The following is a 23,257-nucleotide window of genomic DNA, read 5'->3' on the forward strand; positions in this document are numbered from 1 at the left end:
TGCGCTGCATGGCATTAATGTGCTCCAGCATGGCACATGGCATTGGATCAGAGTACCTCCGGAACCGCCTGCTACTGCACGAATCCCAGTGGCCGATAAGGTCCCACAGAGTTGGCCTTCTCCGGGTCCCGTCGACTAAACAATGTCATCTGGCGGGCCCCAGGGGAAGAGCCTTCTCTGTGGCGGCCCCGGCCCTCTGGAATCAACTCCCCCCGGAGATTAGAACTGCTCCCACCCTCCTTGTCTTCCGTAAACTACTTAAGACCCACCTATACCGCTAGGCATGGGGAATTTGAGACATCTTTCCCCCAGGCTTATTATAATTTATGTTTGGTATGTATGTGCTTTTTGGTTTTGAATTACGATAGGGTTTTTAATTTTTTTAAATATTAGATTTGTGCCATTATAATATTGTTTTTATTGTTGTTGTGAGCCGCCCCGAGTCTTCAGAGAGGGTCGGCATACAAATCTAATAACCTATTATTATTATTATTATTATTATTATTATTATTATTATTATTATTATTTTGCCAACCTAGCAGTTTGAAAGCATATAGCGCAAGTAGATAAATAGGTGCTACTTTGGTGGGAAGAAAATAGCATCTTGTGCATCTTGGTGTATAGCAGAGATGGTGAACCTTTTTTCCTTCGGATGCCGAAAGTTTGTGCACACACACTTCTCGCGCCTGCGCAAGTGCCCACACCCATAATCCAATGCCTGGCGAGGGCGGAAATTGCCTCTGGAGGCCAGAAACAGCCCACTTCCCAACTTATGGTAGGCCTGGTAGGCCTGTTTTTCACCCTCCCCAGGCAAAATACAACTGAACTGCCTATTACTGAAAATAGTGGATGGCATTCTTCTTTCTCAAGGCGATGAACTTTTAGGAACTGCTGAACCTGCGGGTTTTTAAGATACGCACGAATCCCAGCGACCGGTTAGGTCCCAAAGAGTTGGCTTGCTTTATTTATTTATTTATTTATTTATTTATTCATTCATTCATTCATTCATTCATTCATTCATTCATTCATTCATTCATTCATTCATTTATTTATTTATTTACTCATTCATTCATTCATTCATTCATTCAATTTTTATGCTGCCCTTCTCCTTAGACTCAGGGCGGCTTACAACATGTTAGCAATAGCACTTTTTTTAACAGAGCTAGGCTATTGCCCCCACAATCTGGGTCCTCATTTTACCCACCTCGTAAGGATGGAAGGCTGAGTCAACCTTGAGCCGGTGATGAGATTTGAACCGCTGATCTTCAGATCTACAAGTCAGCTTCAGTGGCCTGCAGTACAGCACTCTACCTGCTGCGCCACCCCGGCTCTTCTCCAGGTCCCATCGACTAAACAATGTCATTTGGCGGGACCCAGGAGAAGAGCCTTCTCTGTGGTGGCCCCGACCCTCTGGAACCAGCTCCCCCCAGATATCAGAGTTGCCCCCACCCTCCTTGCCTTTCGCAAGCTCCTTAAAACCCACCTCTGTCGTCAGGCATGGGGGAATTGAAATTTTTTCCCTTCCCACTAGGCTTATAGAATTTATACATGGTATGCTTGTTTGTATGATTGGTCTCTTAAATTGGGGTTGGTTTTTTTAAGATTATTTTTTAATATTAGATTTGTTACATTGTTTTCTTTATTGTTGTTAGCCGCCCCGAGTCTTCGGAAAGGGGCGGCATACAAATCAATCAATTAATCAAACAAACAAACAAACAAACAAATAAATAAAACCTATTTTCAATGGTTCCTGAAAGCATTGGGGGGCTTGGGAAAGCTCTTCGGAGAGGGGCGGCATACAAATCTAATAAATTGAATTGAATTGAATTCAGTGGTTTGTTGGCTCCATAGTTCCTTCTAAGCTGAGCAGTGAGCAATCGCTCACTTAAAAATCATCATCAACTCAGAGTTTTCCAAACCTGCCCAGAAGCCGAGAGGGAAAGAGTGAGAGGGAAGGAGAGAGAGGGAAGGAGAGAGAGAGGAAGAGAGGAAGAGAGAGAAACAGATAGAAAAAAGAGAGGAAGGAAAAGAGAAAGAAAAAGAATGGGAGTAAGGAAGAGAGAAAGAAAATCAAAATCTAGTTTGAAACTAGCTCAACTATTTAAGCAGCATTTTGATATTGATAGAGTTGCCCTATTATGAGCTCACTGTTATAGACACACAGTACAGTATTTTATTTTGAAACTCTCTGAGGCAAAACAGGGTGGGTTTTTTATTTGTTTGTTTGTTTGTTTGTTTGTTTATTTATTTATTTATTTATTATTTCTGTGCCGCCCAGTCCCGAAGGGACTGCCACTCAGACACTATACTTTTCCACCCACCCCCCAAAAAAATTAGAGGGAACACTGGTTGGCTCCCAGAAGGACTACCCCAATTGCGGAGTCTGCGGAGAGGGGCGGCCTACAAATCTAAATAATAAACAAATAAATAAATAAATAAATAAATAGCCATTTTTATGTAGTTCATTTGTAAGTACATATTCTGTCTTGCATACAAATTCAAGAGAAAGACAGAGTTAGCAATACGGGAGACTGCCTCTATTGAATCATTTGAAAGATACTAAATCCTGAGTCCCTAACTCTGTTCCATTGTTTGTACATTTTCAACATAGGATAATTCTAGAGGTTGAAGAGTTATCCTTGATTTCTTTACATTTTTGGCTTCAAATCCACTTTAAATATCCCTCCCCACTTTACCGGCCAAGTTTTATTCTCTATTTTAAAAAGGATGTTTATTTTTGCAGACTTCAGGAATTGACAGTGTGCTCTGAAGACAATGCTGATGTCCACGATATTGAGTTATTGCAATACATCAGTGTGGACTGCACTAAATTAAAGCGGATACTACAAGGTATGCAACGAAGCTCTTGTCTGTTTAAATTTTAAAGCTGTGGATCTGATTATACAGTAATACCTCGTCTTACGAACCTAATTGGTTCCGGAAGGAGGTTCGTAAGGCGAAAAGTTCGTAACACGGAACAATGTTTCCCATTGGATGTCGGCTGAAACGTGGCCTCCAGGAAGGACGTCTTCGTGACGTCAAAGCTCCGCCCATGGAATTCCCTATTGGGATTCCCCACCTCCTTTCCAGCCTCCAGATCGGCTGAAAACGACGACGCCGATCGCAAAAATGGCGCTCCGTCGAGAAGCACCACCCGGCTGTAACCTTCTGAAACAGCTGGGTGCTTCATGGAGGCCTCCTGAACCTGAACCCAAACTTTCGGGTTCGGGTTCGGGAGAACGCCGAGAAGCCCCCCTACTATTTAAGAAGGTGACAGGCAGGCGGCGGCGCTTCTCGGCGGCCTCCCAAACCTGAACCCGAAAAGTTCGGGTTTGGGTTCGGGTTCGGGAGAACGTCGAGAAGCCCCCCGGCTGTTTTAAAAGGTGACAGCCGAGCAGCGGCGCCCTGCGGAGCGCCATTTTGCGATCTGCAGTGGGTTTGTAAGGCGAAAAAAGGTCATAAAAAGAGGCAAAATTTTTCTGAGCCCCGGGTTCGTGTCTCGAAGTGTTCGTATCACGAGGGGTTCGTATCACGAGGTACCACTGTACTGTTGAAATTGGAAGCCCACATGTATAAATGCAAATGGCAATTTTTTTAATTTACATTTTGCTTATCACGATCTATGACTCTGACGGTGAACCTATGGCACGTGTAGCGAAAGGGGCACGCAGAGCTATCTCTCTGGGCATGCCAGCTGACGCCCATTGCTCTTCTGGGTTGTGGCGTGCATATATGCACTGGCCAGCTAGTCTTTGCGCATGTGGGAATGGTAGAAACCAGAAGAGCAGCTCCCTGGCGCGCAGGGAACTGCTATTTATTTTTATTTTTTTTTAATTTGATTAATTCTATGCCGCAAGATGCAAAAAAGGGCAACAAGTATGGTCAGGGAAATGGAGCCCCTCCCTTATGAAACCAGGTTGCAATGCCTTGGTCTCTTCAGCCTTGAAAGAGGGCGTTTAAGGGGTGACTTGATCGAAGTGTATAAAATCATGCATGGGGTAGAAAAGGTGGATAGAGACAAATTCTTTTCTCTATCACACAATACTAGGACGAGGGGGCCCTCCCTAAAGCCCATAGGTAAGAAAGTGAGGACAAATAAAGGGAAATATTTCTTCACCCGGAGAGTCGTTGGTTTATGGAATTCACTTCCAGAAGAGGTCGAGACAACTGTCAGCCTGGATAGCTTCAAGGCAGGATTAGACAGATTCATGGATGCCAAGTGTATCAGTGGTTATTGAAATGGATGTCCATGTGCCGCCTCTATGTTGATTGAGGCAGGCAGGATTCCCTTGGGTACCATTTATTGGGGGTCAAGGGAAAGGAAGGGTCTTGCCTTCTCTTTCTGCTGAAGATCCCCATGGACAATTGGTGGGCCACTGTGTGACACAGAATGCTGGACTCGATGGGCTTTGGCCTGATTCAGCATGGCTCTCCTTATGTTCTTATGCCCTTCTCCTGAGACTCAGGGCAGGGTTTTGCTCTTCTGGTTTCTGGCACTCCCGCAGGTGCATGCTGGGAGATGCTCTTCCGGTTTCCGGCGCTTTCTGACGTGCAAAGACTAACTGGCTGGCACAAATGTGTACTAGAACCCAGAAAAGCAATGGGCAATTGATGCCGAAAAAGGTTAGCCAACACTGGTCTAAGTTTTCCTCAGTTAACACTTTCCATATATGTTGGGCTCTAAATTATTTCATCCCCTCCAAACCTAACATTGCTACTTGCAGATGATGGGAACCATAGTCCAACACATTTAAGGATACTAGAGAAGTGAAAACTGATTTACAATATGAATGCCCCATTTTCTGATTTTACAGAGACGGTCTTTAAGTTCAAAACTCTCAAGAAAGCAGCCCAACTGGCAGTTATCAACAGTCTTGAAAAGGTACGTTATTTCCCTCGCTTCCATCCATCCATCCATCCATCCATCCATCCATCCATCCATCCATCTATTTGCTGCCCCTCTCTGAGATTCTCAGTCATCCAGGTCATGATTGTCCGAAAGGTGTTTTTTCAGGAGGCAATTGAAGTTTCTTGTTTTTCTTTTGGTGGGGACCCTGACAGAGCTGAAGGAAGCTTCTTGGATGAGATGTGAAACATCTTCCAAAGGAAAAATAAGAAAGTCCAGTTGTCTCCTGGGGCACTGGAGCAGTTGCCTGAATTAAGTGGCTTCTAGTGGACACGTCTCTGCAGCTTTCTTGGCAACATTTCCAAGTAGTTTGCGATTTGCCTTTTCCCCCAAGAGCACTGGCCCAAAATCATTCAGCTCACCTCGGTACCCAAGATACAGTCTCCTCCTTCCTAGTCTAGCAGTATAATGACTAGAGAAGCTTTTATCTCCATCCTTTATTACGTTAAGGAAAGCCGAGGAAATAATTGACTGTTAAAAAAAGAATTGACTCACTTATACTACACCAGTATTTCTCAGCCGTGGACCCTTGAAATGTGTGGACTTTGACTCCCAGAAATTCCCAACCAGTTATGCTGGCTGGGGAATTCTGTGAGTTGGAGTCAGAGGTGGGATTCAGCAGGTTCTTGCTAGTTCTAGAGAACTGGTAGCGGAAATTTTGAGTAGTTCGGAGAACTGGTAAATACCACCTCTGACTGGCCCTACTCCCATCTATTCTTAGCCTCTGGAATGGAGATTTTACAGTATCTTTCCCCTGCCATAGAAACATAGAAGTCTGACGGCAGAAAAAGACCTCATGGTCCATCTAGTCTGCCCTTATACTAGTATTTTCTGTATTTTATCTTAGGATGGTTATATGTTTATCCCAGTCATGTTTAAATTCAGTTACTGTGGATTTATCTACCACGTCTGCTGGAAGTTTGTTCCAAGGATCTACTACTCTTTCAGTAAAATAATATTCTCTAACCCATCAAGTCATGCCCACCAAGCCACCTAGAGTCTCTAGGGAGATAGGTGGCATACAAATCGAAATAAATAAATAAAGCCACACCCACAGAACTGGCAGTAAATTTTTTTGAAACATAGTCCACTGGTTGGTTCCCACACATCTTCAAATGGCCAAAGTTGAAAAACGCTGGAATATCCTGTGTGTGTTTTTTTTAAATCAAACAAGGAAAACTTCTTTCATTTATAGTTTTTGAAACGTATGTATTTATTATTGGAATTTTATGTAGGTTGGTTTGAAGCGTCTCTTAGTTTGCCTTGCTAATTGAACATACATGAGTCCTAAGGAATTTATTTGAATCCCTTTGAGTTTAAAGTAAGCGAAAGACCAGAATTATGACATGAGATGATGTTCTTTTCTATCATACGCTTCATAATGGTAACTTAGTAAGTGCAGTAGAACGTTTGGTTACATTCTGAGTTGATTTATGCATTACAGAGAAAGAGGGGAATATTTTATGCGCTTTTGCTTTTCTGTACAGTGATACCTCGGTTCTCGACCACAATTCGTTCCAGAAGTGTGGTCGAGAACTGATTTGGTCGAGTACGGAATTAATTTATCCCATAGGAAATAATGGAAATGGATTTAACTGGTTCCCAGCCCCTGATGACTCGCTGGGAACCAATTAAATCTATTTTCTTTATTTCCTATGGGATAAAAATCTGAGGAGCTCTACAGTCTAACCTCTCCAAGCTGCAGGAAGGGTGGGGGCGGCTGCAATACTGGCAGCTTCGGGGGGCTCCTTTCCTCAGTGCTTCGTCTTGTGCACCAACTTTCTCCTTCCCGGCGGCAGCGGTGGTGACAGCAGCGGCTTCCCTTTGAGGAGCACCAGCGCCAGGAACGTCACGTGATGAAGGGAAGCCGGTGGAGCGGCGGCAACTGCTGAGATGGCTCCACCGGCTTCCCTTCATCACATGACGTTCCCGGCGCTGCTCCTCCTCGAAGGGAAGCCGCTGCTGTCGCCACCGCTGCTGCCGGGAAGGAGAAAGTTGGTGCACAAGACGAAGCACTGAGGAAAGGAGCCCCCCGAAGCTGCCAGTATTGCAGCCGCCCCCACCCTTCCTGCAGCTTGGAGAGGTTAGACTATAGAGACTGGGAGGCTGTTAAGCGGGTGGTAACATTTCGGATAACAAACACAATTTTCTGTGGCTGTTCGGTATCCGAATTTTTGTTCAGATACCGAAGCAAATTTTTGCCGAAAATTTTGTTCGGTATCCGAAATGTACGAAAACCAAGGCGTTCGAGAACCGAGGTACCACTGTATTTGCTTTCTCCTGCGAAATCAGAAAGGACACGATTGCATCATTTATCATCTGGAAATGTAGCTCCTGTACAAAATGTATTCTTTGCATTCATTGTGCTTTCTGACAAATATCTTTTAGGCCTTTTGGAACTGGGTGGAAAACTATCCGGATGAATTTACTAAGCTATACCAGACACCACAGACAGATCTCTCAGGTAAGGGTTTATAAAAGCCAGGAAGAGACTTGCCGGGTGAATTTTCTTTGTTACATCCAAGAGAGTCTCCCTGCACGGCTGAGCTCACATAATTACAAACCAACCATGTATAACCTTCTAAAGGGACTTGTTTTGAACATGGTCTCTGGATGTGAATCTCAAAAGGATTGATGAATTTGTGGCCCTGTAGCTGCCAGGAATCCAGTTCCTCTCAATCCCATCCAGAATGTTAATAGTCATGCCATTTTGGTTGAACCGTTTGAGATTACCCAGCATTTTTCTGGGGGTGTTGGGAGTGGGGGAATTGACATTTAAGCTTGTGTCACTGGGGCAAAAATGGTCTTCCGTGTTAACATCTGGCCTGCAGATCTCAAACTTGTCCTACTCAATGTTTTTTTTAGAGGAAATGTTTGTACTTCTCAAGATGTTCTTCATCCTCTACTTAGGGGGAAAAAGCCAGGCTAAATGTTTAAGTTGTGTTGTGTTTTCTTCTTGAAGGTCGTAATTACTTAGGTCTTTCTTTCTTTCTTTCTTTCTTTCTTTCTCTCTCTCTCTCTCTCTCTCTGTCTGTCTTTTTCTCTCTCTTTCTTCCCTCCCTCCTTCCTTCCCCCCTCTTTGCCTCCCTGTCTCCCTCTTTCCTTCCTTCATTCCCCCTCTCCCCTTCCTTCCTTCTTCCTCCCTCCCTCTTTCCTTCCTCCCCTCCTTCCTTTCTTCCTCTCCCTGTCCCTCCCTCCTTCTTCCTTCCTTCTTTCTTCCCTCCCTCCCTCCCTCCCTTTGCCTGCCTATCTGCCTGACTTTTCTCCCTCCCTCTCTCATCCAGGAGTCACATCATTGCAGTACTGTTAATTATTGATACTGTGTTAAACACGGGAGGGATTTTAGAATTTATCCTTCTTCTGTAAGTGGAACTCGGCATGTTTTGTCTCATCTCATTTCTTTGGTTTAGATTGTGCAGAGAAGCTGTTTGATCTGGTAGATGGGTTTGCTGAAAGCACGAAACGCAAAGCAGCTGTTTGGCCCTTGCAAATTATCCTCCTCGTCCTTTGTCCAGAAATCATCCAAGACATTGCGAAGGAGGTAGTAGAAGAAAATAAAATGAACAAGGTAAAGAAAGCTGAAATACCTTCCCAGCAGGGGTCTTTCTATGAAGAGTTGATTTAAAGCAAACGTAAAAGTGAGACGTATATTTCATTTCATTTTCATTTATTGGATTTATATGCCGCCCCTCTCCGAAAACTCGGGGCGGCTAACAACAGTCATAAACAATATACAGTAAAAATCCAATACTAAAAACTAACTTAAAACCCCCTAATGTATAAAACCAACATACGTACAAACATACCATACATACAGTTGTATCAGCCTAGGGGGAGAAGAAGTCTTAATTCCCCCATGCCTGGCGGCAGAGGTGGGTTTTGAGTAGCTTACGAAAGGCAAGGAGGGTAGGGGCAATTCTAATCTCTGGGGGGAGTTGGTATATGTTAGCAAAAACTTCAGAAGATAAGGATTTAGAGGTAGTGATTTCTGACAGTCTCAAACTGGGTGAGCAGTGTGGTCGGGCAGTAGGAAAAGCAAGTAGGATGCTTGGCTGCATAGCTAGAGGTATAACAAGCAGGAAGAGGGAGATTATGATCCCACTATATAGAGCGCTGGTGAGACCACATTTGGAATACTGTGTTCAGTTCTGGAGACCTCACCTACAAAAAGATATTGACAAAATTGAACGGGTGCAAAGACGGGCTACAAGAATGGTGGAAGGTCTTAAGCATAAAACGTATCAGGAAAGACTTAATGAACTCAATCTGTATAGTATGGAGGACAGAAGGAAAAGGAGGGGACATGATCGAAACATTTAAATATGTTAAAGGGTTAAATAAGGTTCAGGAGGGAAGTGTTTTTAATAGGAAAGTGAACACAAGAACAAGGGGACACAATCTGAAGTTAGTTGGGGGAAAGATCAAAAGCAACGTGAGGAAATATTATTTCACTGAAAGAGTAGTAGATCCTTGGAACAAACTTCCAGCAGACGTGGTTGGTAAATCCACAGTAACTGAATTTAAACATGCCTGGGATAAACATATATCCATTGTAAGATAAAATACAGGAAATAGTATAAGGACAAACTAGATGGACCATGAGGTCTTTTTCTGCCGTCAGTCTTCTATGTCTCTATGTTTCTATGTGCAGTCCTGTTGGGAGCAAGCGTCTGTAATTTTCTGTATCGGTCTGCTTTAAGAGGTCCCTTTGGGAAGCTCTTTCATGAAGAGGGCAATCTCCCACTCTTCTCCAGCAGCTGGTATGTAAAGGATGCTGCCTGCGTGGTGGATAAATAGCCCATCAAGAACCAAACATGTGGATTGGCTGACCAATGAAAGCTGTTGACCATTTGTAAAATGGATACTTTAATATAATCCTAAATTAAAGGTTGAAATTAAGCTTTAGCTTTTTGTGAAAGAAGTTGGAGGTCACTTTCTTTTTGTACTACTTTCTTTCTACAGTTTTTGTTTTCTGAAGTACTATTTTTCTCTTTATTCTTTCTATCTCTCTTTCAGACTATTTATAAAAAACATAGCAAACATTGGGAAGCATTCAGATGGACTGCTTGCCCTTTGAAGTTCCACAATCCATCCATCCATCCATCCTTCCTTCCTTCCTTCCTTCCTTCCTTCCTTCCTTCCTTCCTTCCTTCCTTCCTTCACTCACTCACTCACTCACTCACTCACTCACTCACTCACTCACTCACTCACTGTGTTTGACTCTAGATGGCTTACAAACAGCAAACCAATGTTGTAGTTGAAAACACAGAACAAATAATATAAAAAGACATATAAAACTCCGCAGTCTGCATTGGTTGCCGATCAATTTCCGGTCACAATTCAAAGTGTTGGTCATGACCTATAAAGCCCTTCATGGCATCGGACCAGAATATCTCCGGGACCGCCTTCTGCCGCACGAATCCCAGCGACCGGTTAGGTCCCACAGAGTTGGCCTTCTCCGGGTCTCGTCGACTAAACAATGTCATTTGGCGGGACCCAGGAGAAGAGCCTTCTCTGTGGTGGCCCCGACCCTCTGGAACCAGCTCCCCCCAGATATCAGAGTTGCCCCCACCCTCCTTGCCTTTCGCAAGCTCCTTAAAACCCACCTCTGTCGTCAGACGTGGGGGAATTGAAATATTTTCCCTTCCCCCTAGGCTTATAGAATTTATACATGGTATGCTTGTTTGTATGATTGGTCTCTTAAATCAGGGTTTTTAGATTATTTTTTAATATTAGATTTGTTACATTGTTTTCTTTACTGTTGTTAGCCACCCCGAGTCTTCAGAGAGGGGCGGCATACAAATCTAATAAATAAATAAATAAAATAAATAAAACTATAATAAAATACATAAAATAGTCAAGGCAATTACATCCACCAATAACAGTACTGTATACAACTGAGGTTGCTCAATCCCATTCCCTTATCCTTATGCTCTTTGGCAAAAACGATGTGTCAGGGTTCCAAGCATAGTATTAGTATTATGAGATAAACCCAACAGCAAAAACACAGCACACAGCCTTTAGATAATTAATAATGGTTTATATATGGTTAAATATATACAAACTTATATGTTGCTAAATACCTTATCATACAGTTACTCATATACGGAGAAAAACAAAGAGATACTAGAGCAGGGGTAGGCAAAGTTAGCTCTGCTATGACTTGTCTACTTCAACTCCCAGAATTCCTGAGCCAATCATGCTAGCTCAGGAATTCTGGGAGTTGAAGTCCACATGTCATAGAAGAGCTAAGAGAACATGAGAAGAAGGGACACACCTTCTAAAGGCTTCCCTTCTTCCCAGCTTCTTAAAATGGTAGTAACCCTGCTGCCTCATTCCCATTGCATCAGCTTCCCATTGCCTTTGCTTACAACCTCTCATGAACTTACAGCTATTAAATCTACGTACCCTAACAATGCAATAAACCTTTATATTCATTTGAACTGCCCAGACTCCTGTTTTCTCAGGCTTAGAAGCATAGAAACATAGAAGACTGACCGCAGAAAAAGACCTCATGGTCCATCTAGTCTGCCCTTATACTATTTCCTGTATTTTATCTTACAATGGATATATGTTTATCCCAGGCATGTTTAAATTCAGTTACTGTGGATTTACCAACCACGTCTGCTGGAAGTTTGTTCCAAGGATCTACTACTCTTTCAGTGAAATAATATTTTCTCACGTTGCTTTTGATCTTTCCCCCAACTAACTTCAGATTGTGTCCCCTTGTTCTTGTATTCACTTTCCTATTAAAAACACTTCCCTCCTGAACTTTATTTAACCCTTTAACATATTTAAATGTTTCGATCATGTCCCCCCCTTACAAGCAAAGGAAGATCATCTTCAAGCAGAACAGGGTCTGATACAATTTTAACTTATTTTTTTCATTCATATGTTTTGGACACTACAGAAACAATTCTTGGACAACCTCAGGAAGGCCCTGGGAGGCCACAGCGGAAGTAGGCAGCTAACCGAAAGTGCAGCCATTGCTTGTGTAAAATTGTGCAAAGCGTCGACATACATCAGCTGGGAAGACAATTCAGTCATTTTTCATCTACTGCAGTCCATGGTACTAGATCTCAAGGTAAAAAAAAAATAAAAGAAACTCAAAAATATATACTGCTTTATATGTGTGAGATTTTGAACTCTGAACCTTTAATTATTTTTTGTGGGCAGCCTCTCAGATCCTGGCTTGGTATTGTCTAAGTTGATTAATGGTAGTTAACATCCATTGCTGAAAGTCCTGCCTTTTCTGTTGAAAAAAACCTGGCTCTTAACAAACTGGTTCAAGAAAAGGCTGGATGGAAAAGTAAATCTCAAACAGTTTTAGAACCAGTGTGTGGTTTGTCCCGGCCCTCTGGAATCAACTCTCCCCAGAGATTAGAACTGCTCCCACCCTCCTTGTCTTCCTTAAACTACTCAAGACCCACCTATACCGCCAGGCATGGGGGATTTGAGACATCTTTCCCCCAGCCTCTTTATAATTTATGTTTAGTATGTATGTGTTGACTGGTTTTAATATGATAGGGTTTTAGTTATTTCTTTTAATATTAGATTTGTGCCACTATTGTTTTTATCATTGTTGAGAGTTGCCCCGAGTCTTCGGAGAGGGGCGGCATACAAATCTAATAAATTATGATGATGATGATGATGATTGCCTATTTTTGCACCTGACATGACATGCTGGACTTGTGACTGCCCATGAGATTAATGTCTATGGAGGTTCTCAGTCATCCAGGTTATGGTTTTTCCCAAAAGTGCTTTTTCAAAAGGTAGCTAGACTTTGCTTTTTCTTGAAGACATTTCACTTCTGATCCAAAAAGCTTCAAACTGAAGAAGCTTCTTGGATGAGGAGGGAAACATCTTCAAGAAAAAACAAAGCCCAGTTAACTTTTGAAAAAACCTCGTTTAGGACGTCCATGACATAAATGGATATCTGGCTTAAACCACTATGGTGCTTTTATTATTTTTCTTACCTTCGCTTACAAGGGAATTAACACAATTTTTTGCTGCTTGGAACAAACTTCCAGCAGACGTGGTTGGTAAATCCACAGTAACTGAATTTAAACATGCCTGGGATAAACATAGATCCACCCTAAGATATGTTGTGATTCAGCCTGAGGCTCCTCAGGGAACGGCTGGAACTCTGCCGGATCCATGCTCAGAGGGGGAGGACGAGGAACAGGAGGAGGAGGAGGACCAGGCAGACGGGGAAGAGGAATGTCAGGACGAGGAGGAGGGAGAACAGCCTGAGACCCCCAGGGGGGAGCTCTCCCCAGCGAGTAGCCTGGAATCCTTACATGAGAACGCACAAGCCATCATCGATATGAGGCAGAGAAGGGCAGCACAACGAAGGGGACAATTAGCCAGGTATTTCCATCCCTAATAGGCAACAGCTGGGTTTGGATGTGGTTCACCTCAGAAAGGTTGAAAAGGCAGGGCCACCCTTCCTGTATTGTGGAGAGTTATCTTTTGGGAGTCCTGTGACCTTGCTTCGATCCTTGGCGTCTCTGATTCTGGTTTGTGGCCTCGAAGGCTGAAAACTTGGGAGAGGTGTGGGTTTTATTATCTACAGTGGTGTGTGTGCCAGCAAGAAGCCTGTTGTATTGTCTGGCCGTCGTGACTTTTCTGTGAAGCTTCATAGCATTCCAGTTTGTAAGAACAGTTTTTGTTATCTGTGTTTGTTTTTCAAAGATATAAAATGACTTTGCTTTTTACCAGCGTGTCTGGCTACTCCTTTTAGTTGGTGTTGACGTCTGGGGGGACCCAGACAGAACAAGATAAAATACAGGAAATAGTATAAGGGCAGACTAGATGGACCCTGAGATCTTTTTCTGCCGTCAATCTTCTATGTTTCCATGCTCAACCGCTTTTTGTTGGTTCCCCACCACTTCCAGTATTGCCTAAGGCTGATTGTAATAACCACAAACTGTGTTTGTTGCCTTAAAGAACCTACTCTTCAACCCGAGCAAGCCTTTCTCCAGAGGTAACCAGAATGCAGACATAGACCTCATGATCGACTGCTTAGTGTCCTGCTTCCGAATCAGCCCCCACAATAACCAACACTTCAAGGTAAGGATGTGGCTCCTTAGGTCCCCGTTCCCTAGCTGAAGGTGGTCCTGGGGATGGGATCGGACAGGTGAGTCAAATGGACGGGATTTAAGACGAACCAAGAACTCTCTTCTTTCTAGTTCTGAAAATGTGGATGAAACGTTGATGAAATCCCTGCTTTGTAGGGGTGGGTGGGTGGGTTCATGCCCCACAATGGTGCCTCCTAATCCTGGTCTTGCTCATTTGCTTGCAATGCAGATGTTGCTGCTGGGTTTGTACTTTGGCTTTCCAGGTTTGTTTCTGTAGGAAAGTTAACCCCTCCTTTTGTCTTTTCTAGACGTGCCTGGCACAGAATTCCCCATCCACGTTTCATTATGTGCTGGTGAATTCGCTCCACCGCATAATTACAAATGTAAGTTTTTAAGTCATTATAACCCCTGGTTTGTTTGTTTGTTTGTTTGTTTGTTTATTTGTTTATTTATTTGATTTTTATGCCACCCTTCTCCTTAGACTCAGGGCGGCTTACAACATGTTAGCAATAGCACTTTTTTAACAGAGCTAGGCTATTGCTGGTTATGACCTATAAAGCCCTTCATGGCATCGGACCAGAATACCTCCGGGACCGCCTTCTGCCGCACGAATCCCAGCGACCGGTTAGGTCCCACAGAGTTGGCCTTCTCCGGGTCCCGTCGACTAAACAATGTCGTTTGGCGGGACCCAGGAGAAGAGCCTTCTCTGTGGCGGCCCTGACCCTCTGGAACCAGCTCCCCCCGGAGATTAGAACTGCCCTCACCCTCTTTGCCTTTCGTAAAGTTCTTAAGACCTATCTCTGCCGTCAGGCATGGGGGAACTGAGACATCTCCCTCGGGCCTATACAGTTTATACATGGTATGTTTGTGTCTATGTTTGCTTTTAATAATGGGGTTTTTAGTGTTTTTTAAATTATTAGATTTGTTCTTACATTGTTCTTGTTGTTGTTGTGAGCCGCCCCGAGTCTGCGGAGAGGGGCGGCATGCAAATCTAATAAATAGATAGTTAGTTAGTTAGTTAGTTAGTTAGTTAGTTAGTTAGTTAGTTAGTTAGTTAGTTAGATAGTTAGATAGTTAGATAAATAAATAGATAAATAAATAAACAAACAAACAAATAAACTAGAAATTGGGAAATGGGGTGTTTCTGGCCTCCATAGGCCTTCGGGGTGGGGGGGCAGGGGAGGCAATATTTGCCCTCACCAGGCATTGAATTATGGGTGTGGGCATTCGTGCAGGTGTGTGTGTGCGTATGCGCTTTTGGTCCCCAAGGGAAAAAAGGTTCGCCATCACTGTATGAGGGCTTAGAACTGCTGGACCAAAGACCATCTCCAGTGTCTTTAAGCCATTGAGCCACTGTGCCTCCTTCTTGATACCTGTGATGCAAGATGATGTCACCATCAAAACCATTGTGACCTGCTTTAGGAAAACTGCTGGAAGCAGTGGCGCAGCCATACGTGGGCCACTTCATTGGGAATTCCTTGCTAGACTGTGTGCCCTATGGAATCCTCCCGTTGTCTAATCTCTGCTGATATTTTGTCTTCTTCCTCATCCAGTCTGCATTAGAATGGTGGCCCAAGATCGACGCTGTCTATTGTCACTCCGTGGAACTCCGCAGCATGTTCAGTGAGACTCTCCATAAAGCTTTACAGGGCTCTGGTGTGCATACTCCAATCCGTATGACCCCGGTGAGGCCTTGCTTTTTGTTAATTAGTTGACACAAATTCTTGAGGACATGCACTTGTTCCTTTTTTGATGTTCTAATGTTGCCTCCAGCGGTACCCATTTGGTGGCCTTAAAAAGAACATCTGCTCCCCATTTTTCCCCTTGTGATCTTTCCAATGTAAAACCCAAGGTGAAAAAACTTAGCACGTCTTGGTGGTGTTCTCAGCTCTTGGCAAGAAAACACAAGAGAAGCCAAATATCCCCTGGCTGTTTACAGACTGGCATGGATATCACTAGGCAATTTGATAACCTAGGAGGGATTAAACCAGTGATGGGCTGCACCTGGTACCGGTGGGATTGGCAATCCGTTAGAAAAAATGGAGATGCATGCACGCACAAGATTTTGCATCTGCACATGTGCCTGAAGCGAAATCTCGCACGATTTCAGTGATTTTTCACTTCGCGCAGGTGCGTAAGCAAAAATATCGGCGAAAATTGCCGAAATTGTATGAGGTTTTGCTTTGGGTGCAGGCGCAGGAGCAAGATCTTGTGGCGGGGGTGCGGGGGTGCATACACGCGGTGGGGGCATGTATGCCCCCGTTGGCCCTGGGAAGCACCATAGATAGATGCCAGTGATGACGACCCTTTACTAAATTAAACTATAAGAGCCGGGGTGGCGCAGCAGGTAGAGTGCTGTACTGCAGGCTACTGAAGTTGACTGTGGATCTGAAGGTCAGCGGTTCAAATCTCATCACCGGCTCAAGGCTGACTCAGCCTTCTATCCTTCCGAGGTGGGTAAAATGAGGACCCGGATTGTGGGTGCAATATGCTGGCTCTGTTAAAAAGTGCTATTGCTAACATGTTGTAAGCCGCCCTGAGCCTAAGGAGAAGGGCGGCATAAAAATTGAATAAATAAAATAAATAAATAAGGCAGGATTTTCTAACCATGGGAATTTCTAGGAGCAGACTTCAACTCCCAGAATTCCATAGGCAGCATGATCATTGCCAATTCTCAAAGTTGGAAAACACGGAATTAATCTGAAAAGTTTTAGCAAATAAAAACAACAGAGCAGCGTAACTTAGTTTCTAGACACCGGTGGGTCTTCCTTTCTCAATCTTTTTGATACCTTTTAATTTCTGCATTGAGCAGGTTGATATGATATGGTAGTTTCAGTCGCCTTTTCTATTTGTGACTCTATGCTAGTTTCTTCTTTGTTTCTCATATAATAATTTTTTATACTGTGTAGCCTTTATTAGTTTAGCTGCAGACTGACTTGTTGTTTTCAACCTGTTCAGGTGACCACAGAATCCTTCTCTTGAGTAATGAAAGGGATGAGTTTAAGACGGGGTAGGCAAGGTTGGCTCTTCTATGACTTGTGGACTTCAACTCCCAGAATTCCTGAGCTAATCATGCTAGCTTAGGAATTCTGGGAGTTGAGGTCCACATGTCATAGAAGAGTCAACTTTGCCTGTCCCTGGTTTAAGAGATATGAGTTAAAGAGATATTGCATCATAATGGAAGACAATGGAAATTCCAATTCAAGACTAATGAAAAAGTGGGGGGGGGGGGAGAAACCAACTGTACAACTCATATTTCAGCAATAGATGTGTTAAAACCAAAAATTGATATACTGCTGTTTAAAACTAGCTCCATGTTTGGAATATTTATTACCTTGTTAATGTTTTAATTTTCTTAGAGTCTTACATTTAAAGAGAAAATGACAAGCCTGAAGTTTAAAGAAAAACCTACAGATGTTGAAACCAGAAGTTATAAAGTTTTGTTGTTATCTATTGTAAAACTGATCCATGCTGACCCAAAACTCTTACTCTATGTAAGTAAAAATCCAGTTTTTAAAAAAAGATTGTAAACTGCTTTTTAACCCTGGTATTCTCCTCCCATTTACTATACACAAATAAGCATTAATTTTTTTCATTTCAATTTTCATATCATTGTGTTGAGAAATGTTCAAATTAGTATACTAGCGAAAAAAAGTATTCAAAAAGACCATTCCAGTAGCTAGAATCAACCCTTTTATACTCCGGGTCAATATGACCCGGAGGAGTACGAGTGTTATAAACATAATTTTTTTTCATTTCATTATGTTCAGAAGTGTTCAAATTAGTATGCCAATGCCAAAGATGGTCAAAAAAATCTGATTTGGTAGGCTATTCTATCTATAAATTGAAAAAAGTGCACACAGCCGTGGGGGAGGAGACCCTTTTCTGAGCAAAATAAACAAATGAGCATCAATTTTTTCATTTCAATTTTCATATCATTGTGTTCAGAAATGTTCACATTAGTTTCCCAATGCCAAAGATGGTCAAAAAAGTCAGATTTTGCAGCCTAATGTAGATGAAAATGAACAAAATTTCACATACCGGGGTGGTGGTGGTGTGATGAGCAAAATAAACAAATAAGCATTATTTTTTTTCACTACAATTTTCATTTCATTGTGTTCAGAAATGTTGAAATTAGTATACTGGTGAACAAAGTATTCAAAAAGACCATTCCAGTAGCTAGAACGAACCCTTTTATACTCCGGGTCTAAAAGAACCTGGAGGGTAACATTGGTAACTTCTTTTGCCAAGCAAAAACTATACACACACACACACACACACACAAAAAAAAAAACCCCACCACCCTTAGAAAGAACCCCTCAAATGAGAAAAAGTCATGGAATTTCAAGTTTCAGATATGCAGGGAAATTTTTTTACAGGGTCTCAAACTTCATTTCGGGTCCTTTTAGACCTGAGGGGAATACCAGGGTTAAAAAAGTTTCTCAACCAAAACTATACATTTCTATAAACATAATGTAACATGCAGAAATTAAAATAAAAGACTTTTAAAACTTGATTACTATTTTTGATTAATATTTGTTGCTACCTGATCTGGAAAATATGCAAAATCCAGAATAAAAATAGCCTTGACCCTTGGAACATTTAGATTTGTATGCCGCCCCGAGTTCGCGGAGAGGGGCGGCATACAAATCTAAATAATAAATAAATAAAATAATAAATAAAAACAGTAACAATTTGTGTTAAATTTATATTTACCGACGAAGAAATAAAGGGAGACAATATAGATCTATTTCAAGCTATCTATTTCAAATCTCAGAAGGGTATGGCTAGCTGATGAGACTAAATAGCTTGAAATAGATTTATACTAATCTCCCTTTATTTCTTTGTCAGAAAATAGAAACTTAACATGTAACACTCGCCTTTTGATTTGCAACACTTTTTAAAAATTTGTGGTACATATTGCAGCAATTCCATATAGATCCTGAGACCTGTTCATAGTCTTACGTTCAAGCCATCTATTTTTTCTGATGACCAAGTTTCAGCAGGAGATTATATTGGATTAAAAATGTTAAACCACAGTATCTGAAGTGATTCCTCATAATCACAAACCTCATGCAAAACCAATTCAACCCATTTGGCTGTATTTTGTGTAGCTCTTTCCATGTTTGTAGAATCCAGGGGGCAATTCCAAGTAATGAACCAATGCTCCAACATCTCTGTCTTTTTATATAGAATCCAAAGAAACCGGGGCCTGAAACACAAGGCAGCACAGCTGAACTCATAACAGGTCTTGTCCAGCTAGTTCCACAGGCCGGCATGCCAGAAATAGCACAAGAGGCCATGGAGGTAAGGAAATCGAATCAGTATTTACAGTATAAGACCACACATAGACTAATACATCCTGTTTTCATCACCATGATGTTAAAAAAGATATTGAGTTTGTAGAAAGAGTGCAGAGAAGAGCATCGAAGATGATTATGGAACTTGTTTCTAAAACGTGTAAAGAACAGTTGCCAGAATTGGGTATGTCTAGTTTCATGAAAAGGACCAGAATAGAATAGAATAGAATAGAATAGAATTTTTATTGGCCAAGTGTGATTGGACACACAAGGAATTTGTCTTGGTGCAGATGCTCTCAGCGTACATAAAATAAAATATACATTTGTCAAGAATCATGTGGTACAACACTTAATGATTGTCATAGGGGTCAAATAAGCAATGAAGAAGCAATATTAATAAAAATCTTAGGATATAAGCAACAAGTTACAGTCATACAGTCAACATGGGAGGAAATGGGTGAAAGGAATGATGAGAAAAACTAGTAGAATAGAAGTGCAGATTTAGTAGAAAGTCTGACAGTGTTGAGGGAATTATTTGTTTAGTAGAGTGATGGCGTTCGGGGAAAAACTGTTCTTGTGTGTAGTTGTCTTAGTATACAGTGCGACGTTTTGAGGGTAGGAGTTGAAACAATTTGTGTCCAGGATGTGAGGGGTCAGTAAATATTTTCCCTGCCCTCTTTTTGACTCGTGCAGTATACAGGTGCTCAATGGAAGGCAGGTTGGCAGCAATTGCTTTTTTCTGCAGTTCTGATTGTCCTCTGAAGTCTGTGTCGGTCCTGTTGGGTTGCAGCACCAAACCAGACAGTTATAGAGGTGCAGATGACAGACTCAATGATTCAGTGGTGACATAATAGCAGTATTTCAGTACTTGAGGGGCTGCCACACAGAGGAGGAGGTCAAGCTATTCTCAAAAGCACCAGAAGGCCAGACAAGGAATAATGGATGGAAACTGATCGAGGAGAGATTCAGCCTGGAAATAAGGAGGAACTTTTTGACAGAGCGATCAACCAGTGGAACAGCTTGCCTGTGGATGTTGTGAGAGCTCCAATACTTGAAACTTTCAAGAGGAGATTGCACTTCTATTTGTCCAAAATGGTGTAGGGACTCCTGGACTAGATGACCTACAAAGTCCCTTCCAACTCTAGTGGTAATCTAATATGTCAGGGGATGCCACAGAGAAGAAACTTGTTTAGTGGAAACTAAACAAGGAGAGAAGTAACTTAGAACTAAGGAGAAATTTCCTGACAGAACAATTAATCTGTGGAACAACTTGCCTCCAGAAGTTGTGAATGCTCCAACACTGGAAGTTTTTAAGATGATGTTGGATAACCATCTGTCTGAACTAGTGTAGGGTTTCCTGCCTAAGCAGGGGGTTGGACTAGAAGACCTCCAAGGTCCCTTCCAACTCTGCTGCTGCTGCTGCTATTATTATTATTATTATTATTATTATTATTATTATTATTATTATTATTATTATTATGTCAATACAGCACAGCAAATGAGATCACTATGCTGGATTTCATATTCCATCACCAGTCGGGCGCTTCCCAAGCACCTAGGATTGCGTGATGTAGCGGCGAATTATATGTGCCGATCCCAGTAAAGTGGCCTTTTGCAATTGACAGATGGAGATTTTGTCCATCCTGATGATTTTCAAATGTCCACTGAGATCCTTTGGCACTGCGCCCAGCGTGCCAAGTACCACTGGGACCACTTTCACTGGCTTATGCCAGAGTCGTGGCAGCTCGATTTTTAGATCTTCGTATTTCATTAATTTCTCTACCTGCTTCTCCTCAATTCTGTTGTCCCCTGGGATTGCGATGTCGATGATCCATACTTTCTTTTTCTCCACAATCAGGATGTACCCACTGATGGGTACGCCTTGTCGTGGTAGTGGGGCTTGTGTGCTTCAATGAAGCTGAGAGCTGTGCCGGTGGTAGTGTAAATTACTGGTAGGTCTAACCTTGCCGGAGTGGTCAAAGCAGAGGAGCCAGACTAAACATACCTAACCCATTTAAACTAATGGAGAGACAAAACAAAAAGAAGTCCATACTGGCTCAGTCGTCGCTCAGGATAAAAAGGACCACGGTGGCTTCTGTGGAACCTGGGCAGCCATCGACAAATGAGCTACAGGAACAAAACAAACAAAGCTTACAAATCAAAAAGCGGCAGAAATTCTCAATGTCAGAGAATCGCACATTCATGAAGTGTTGTTGTTGTTGTTATTGTTATTATTATTATTATTATTACTACTACTATTACTACTATTATTTATTTTATTTTATTTATTTCTTTATTAGATTTGTATGCCGCCCCTCTCCGAAGACTCGGGGCGGCTAACAACAATATAAAAAGACAATGTAAACAAATCTAATATTAAAAACAATCTAAAAAACCCCAATTTAAAGAACCACTCATATATACAAGCATATCATGTATAAATTCTATAAGCCTAGGGGGAAGGGAAATTTCAATTCCCCCATGCCTGACGACAGAGGTGGGTTTTAAGGAGCTTGCGAAAGGCAAGGAGGGTGGGGGCAACCCTGATATCTGGGGGGAGCTGGTTCCAGAGGGTCGGGGCCGCCACAGAGAAGGCTCTTCTCCTGGGTCCCGCCAAATGACATTGCTTAGTCGACGGGACCTGGAGAAGGCCAACTCTGTAGGACCTAACCGGTCGCTGGGAACTATTACTATTATTACTATTATTACTATTATTACTATTATTACTATTATTGTTGTTGTGTTGTTGTTGTTGTTGTTGTTGTTGTTGTTATTATTATTATTATTATTATTATTATTATTATTATTATTATTGAGTCAAGGTGTTCTCCAAAGCATCTAAGGGCAGGACAAGAAGGAGGGTCTAATGTTTTTATTCCCATGATGCAGAAACCTTCCATTCAGGTTTATGTTCATGCAAATTCTTTTTTGTATGTTTATGCTTCCAGGCCTTGCTTGTGCTTCATCAATTGGACAGCATTGATTTGTGGAACCCTGATGCACCCATCGAAACGTTCTGGGAAATCAGGTCAGTTCAGAGTCACCACTGACTCCTTTTCCTGGACTTTGTATCACAGCTAGAATCCTTAAGCATAGAAAAAACAGCAGTTGAATCATTAATCATCCCATTGAAGTGATTAAGATTGATTGCAGGTAAATGGTGTTTCCATAGACTAGTGGGACAATAAATCAGTATTTATTCAGCAGACAAAACAAGATTGCAGGTAAAAAAGCTCAGGGTTGGACTTTGAGGTCTTTGGTCCTCTTTGAGCTTGTTTTCTTGCAGACATTTCATTGTCCTACTAGGTAACATTGTCAGTGCTAGAAGGGAATGGGGTTTGCTGCAAACTATAAATGATGATGTTACCTAGTTGGACAAAGAGACGCCAAAGACCCCACAGAAAAAAGTTTGTCTGCCAAAATAAAGGACTGGCTTCCTCCCCCCTGTTCTGTCGGGCTCTCTGGTAGAATCCTCCCAAAAATTCACAGGTACAAATTTCAGACACACAAACGTTTGAAAATTCAAAACAATGTTCTTTATAATGAAAATTCACTTAAACCAAGCCCTCTTTTGGTATAGCCAAGAGCACTGGTCTCCAAACAAACTGGTAATTTGTACAAGTCCCTTATCAGTTCTGTGATACTTAGCTTGCAGCTGTGAGGCAATTCACAGTCCTTCTTCTTTCACAAAGTGAAACACACTTTGCTCTGGTTTAGTTTCAAAGCGGGGAAAATCAGCACACAAAAAGTCAAAGTCAGTAAAGCAGTCATGAAACACAATGATCAGATAATCCTCCACAATGGCCAAACCCACAGGCTGCTATTTATAGCAGCCTCACTAATTACCACAGCCCCACCCAACCACAGGTGGCCTCATTTTCTTTGATAATAATCTCTCAGTTGTTGCTGCCTATGCATCGCTCTCCGCATGCGTGGCTGTATCATTAACTCTTGTTCTGAATCCAAGGAGG

The 23,257-nt window shown here is 42.2% G+C and overlaps 1 protein-coding gene across 8 annotated transcripts in view; it reads left to right on the forward strand.

Moving 5' to 3' along the window:
* NF1 (neurofibromin 1) overlaps positions 1–23,257 on the forward strand; it is a 416,066-nt gene that overhangs the window by 45,550 nt on the left and 347,259 nt on the right. For all 8 annotated transcript variants that reach the window (XM_070735304.1, XM_070735306.1, XM_070735307.1 and 5 more), the window contains exons 5-15: positions 2,744–2,850; positions 4,815–4,882; positions 7,295–7,370; positions 8,317–8,474; positions 11,817–11,990; positions 13,856–13,978; positions 14,295–14,369; positions 15,540–15,671; positions 17,346–17,480; positions 19,180–19,293; positions 22,235–22,314. In XM_070735304.1, coding sequence (XP_070591405.1) covers positions 2,744–2,850; positions 4,815–4,882; positions 7,295–7,370; positions 8,317–8,474; positions 11,817–11,990; positions 13,856–13,978; positions 14,295–14,369; positions 15,540–15,671; positions 17,346–17,480; positions 19,180–19,293; positions 22,235–22,314 — 1,242 coding nt within the window. The remainder of the gene's footprint in view (positions 1–2,743; positions 2,851–4,814; positions 4,883–7,294; positions 7,371–8,316; positions 8,475–11,816; positions 11,991–13,855; positions 13,979–14,294; positions 14,370–15,539; positions 15,672–17,345; positions 17,481–19,179; positions 19,294–22,234; positions 22,315–23,257) is intronic.

The sequence above is a fragment of the Erythrolamprus reginae genome, chromosome 1, assembly GCF_031021105.1.
Source record: "Erythrolamprus reginae isolate rEryReg1 chromosome 1, rEryReg1.hap1, whole genome shotgun sequence".
Lineage (NCBI taxonomy): Eukaryota > Metazoa > Chordata > Lepidosauria > Squamata > Dipsadidae > Erythrolamprus > Erythrolamprus reginae.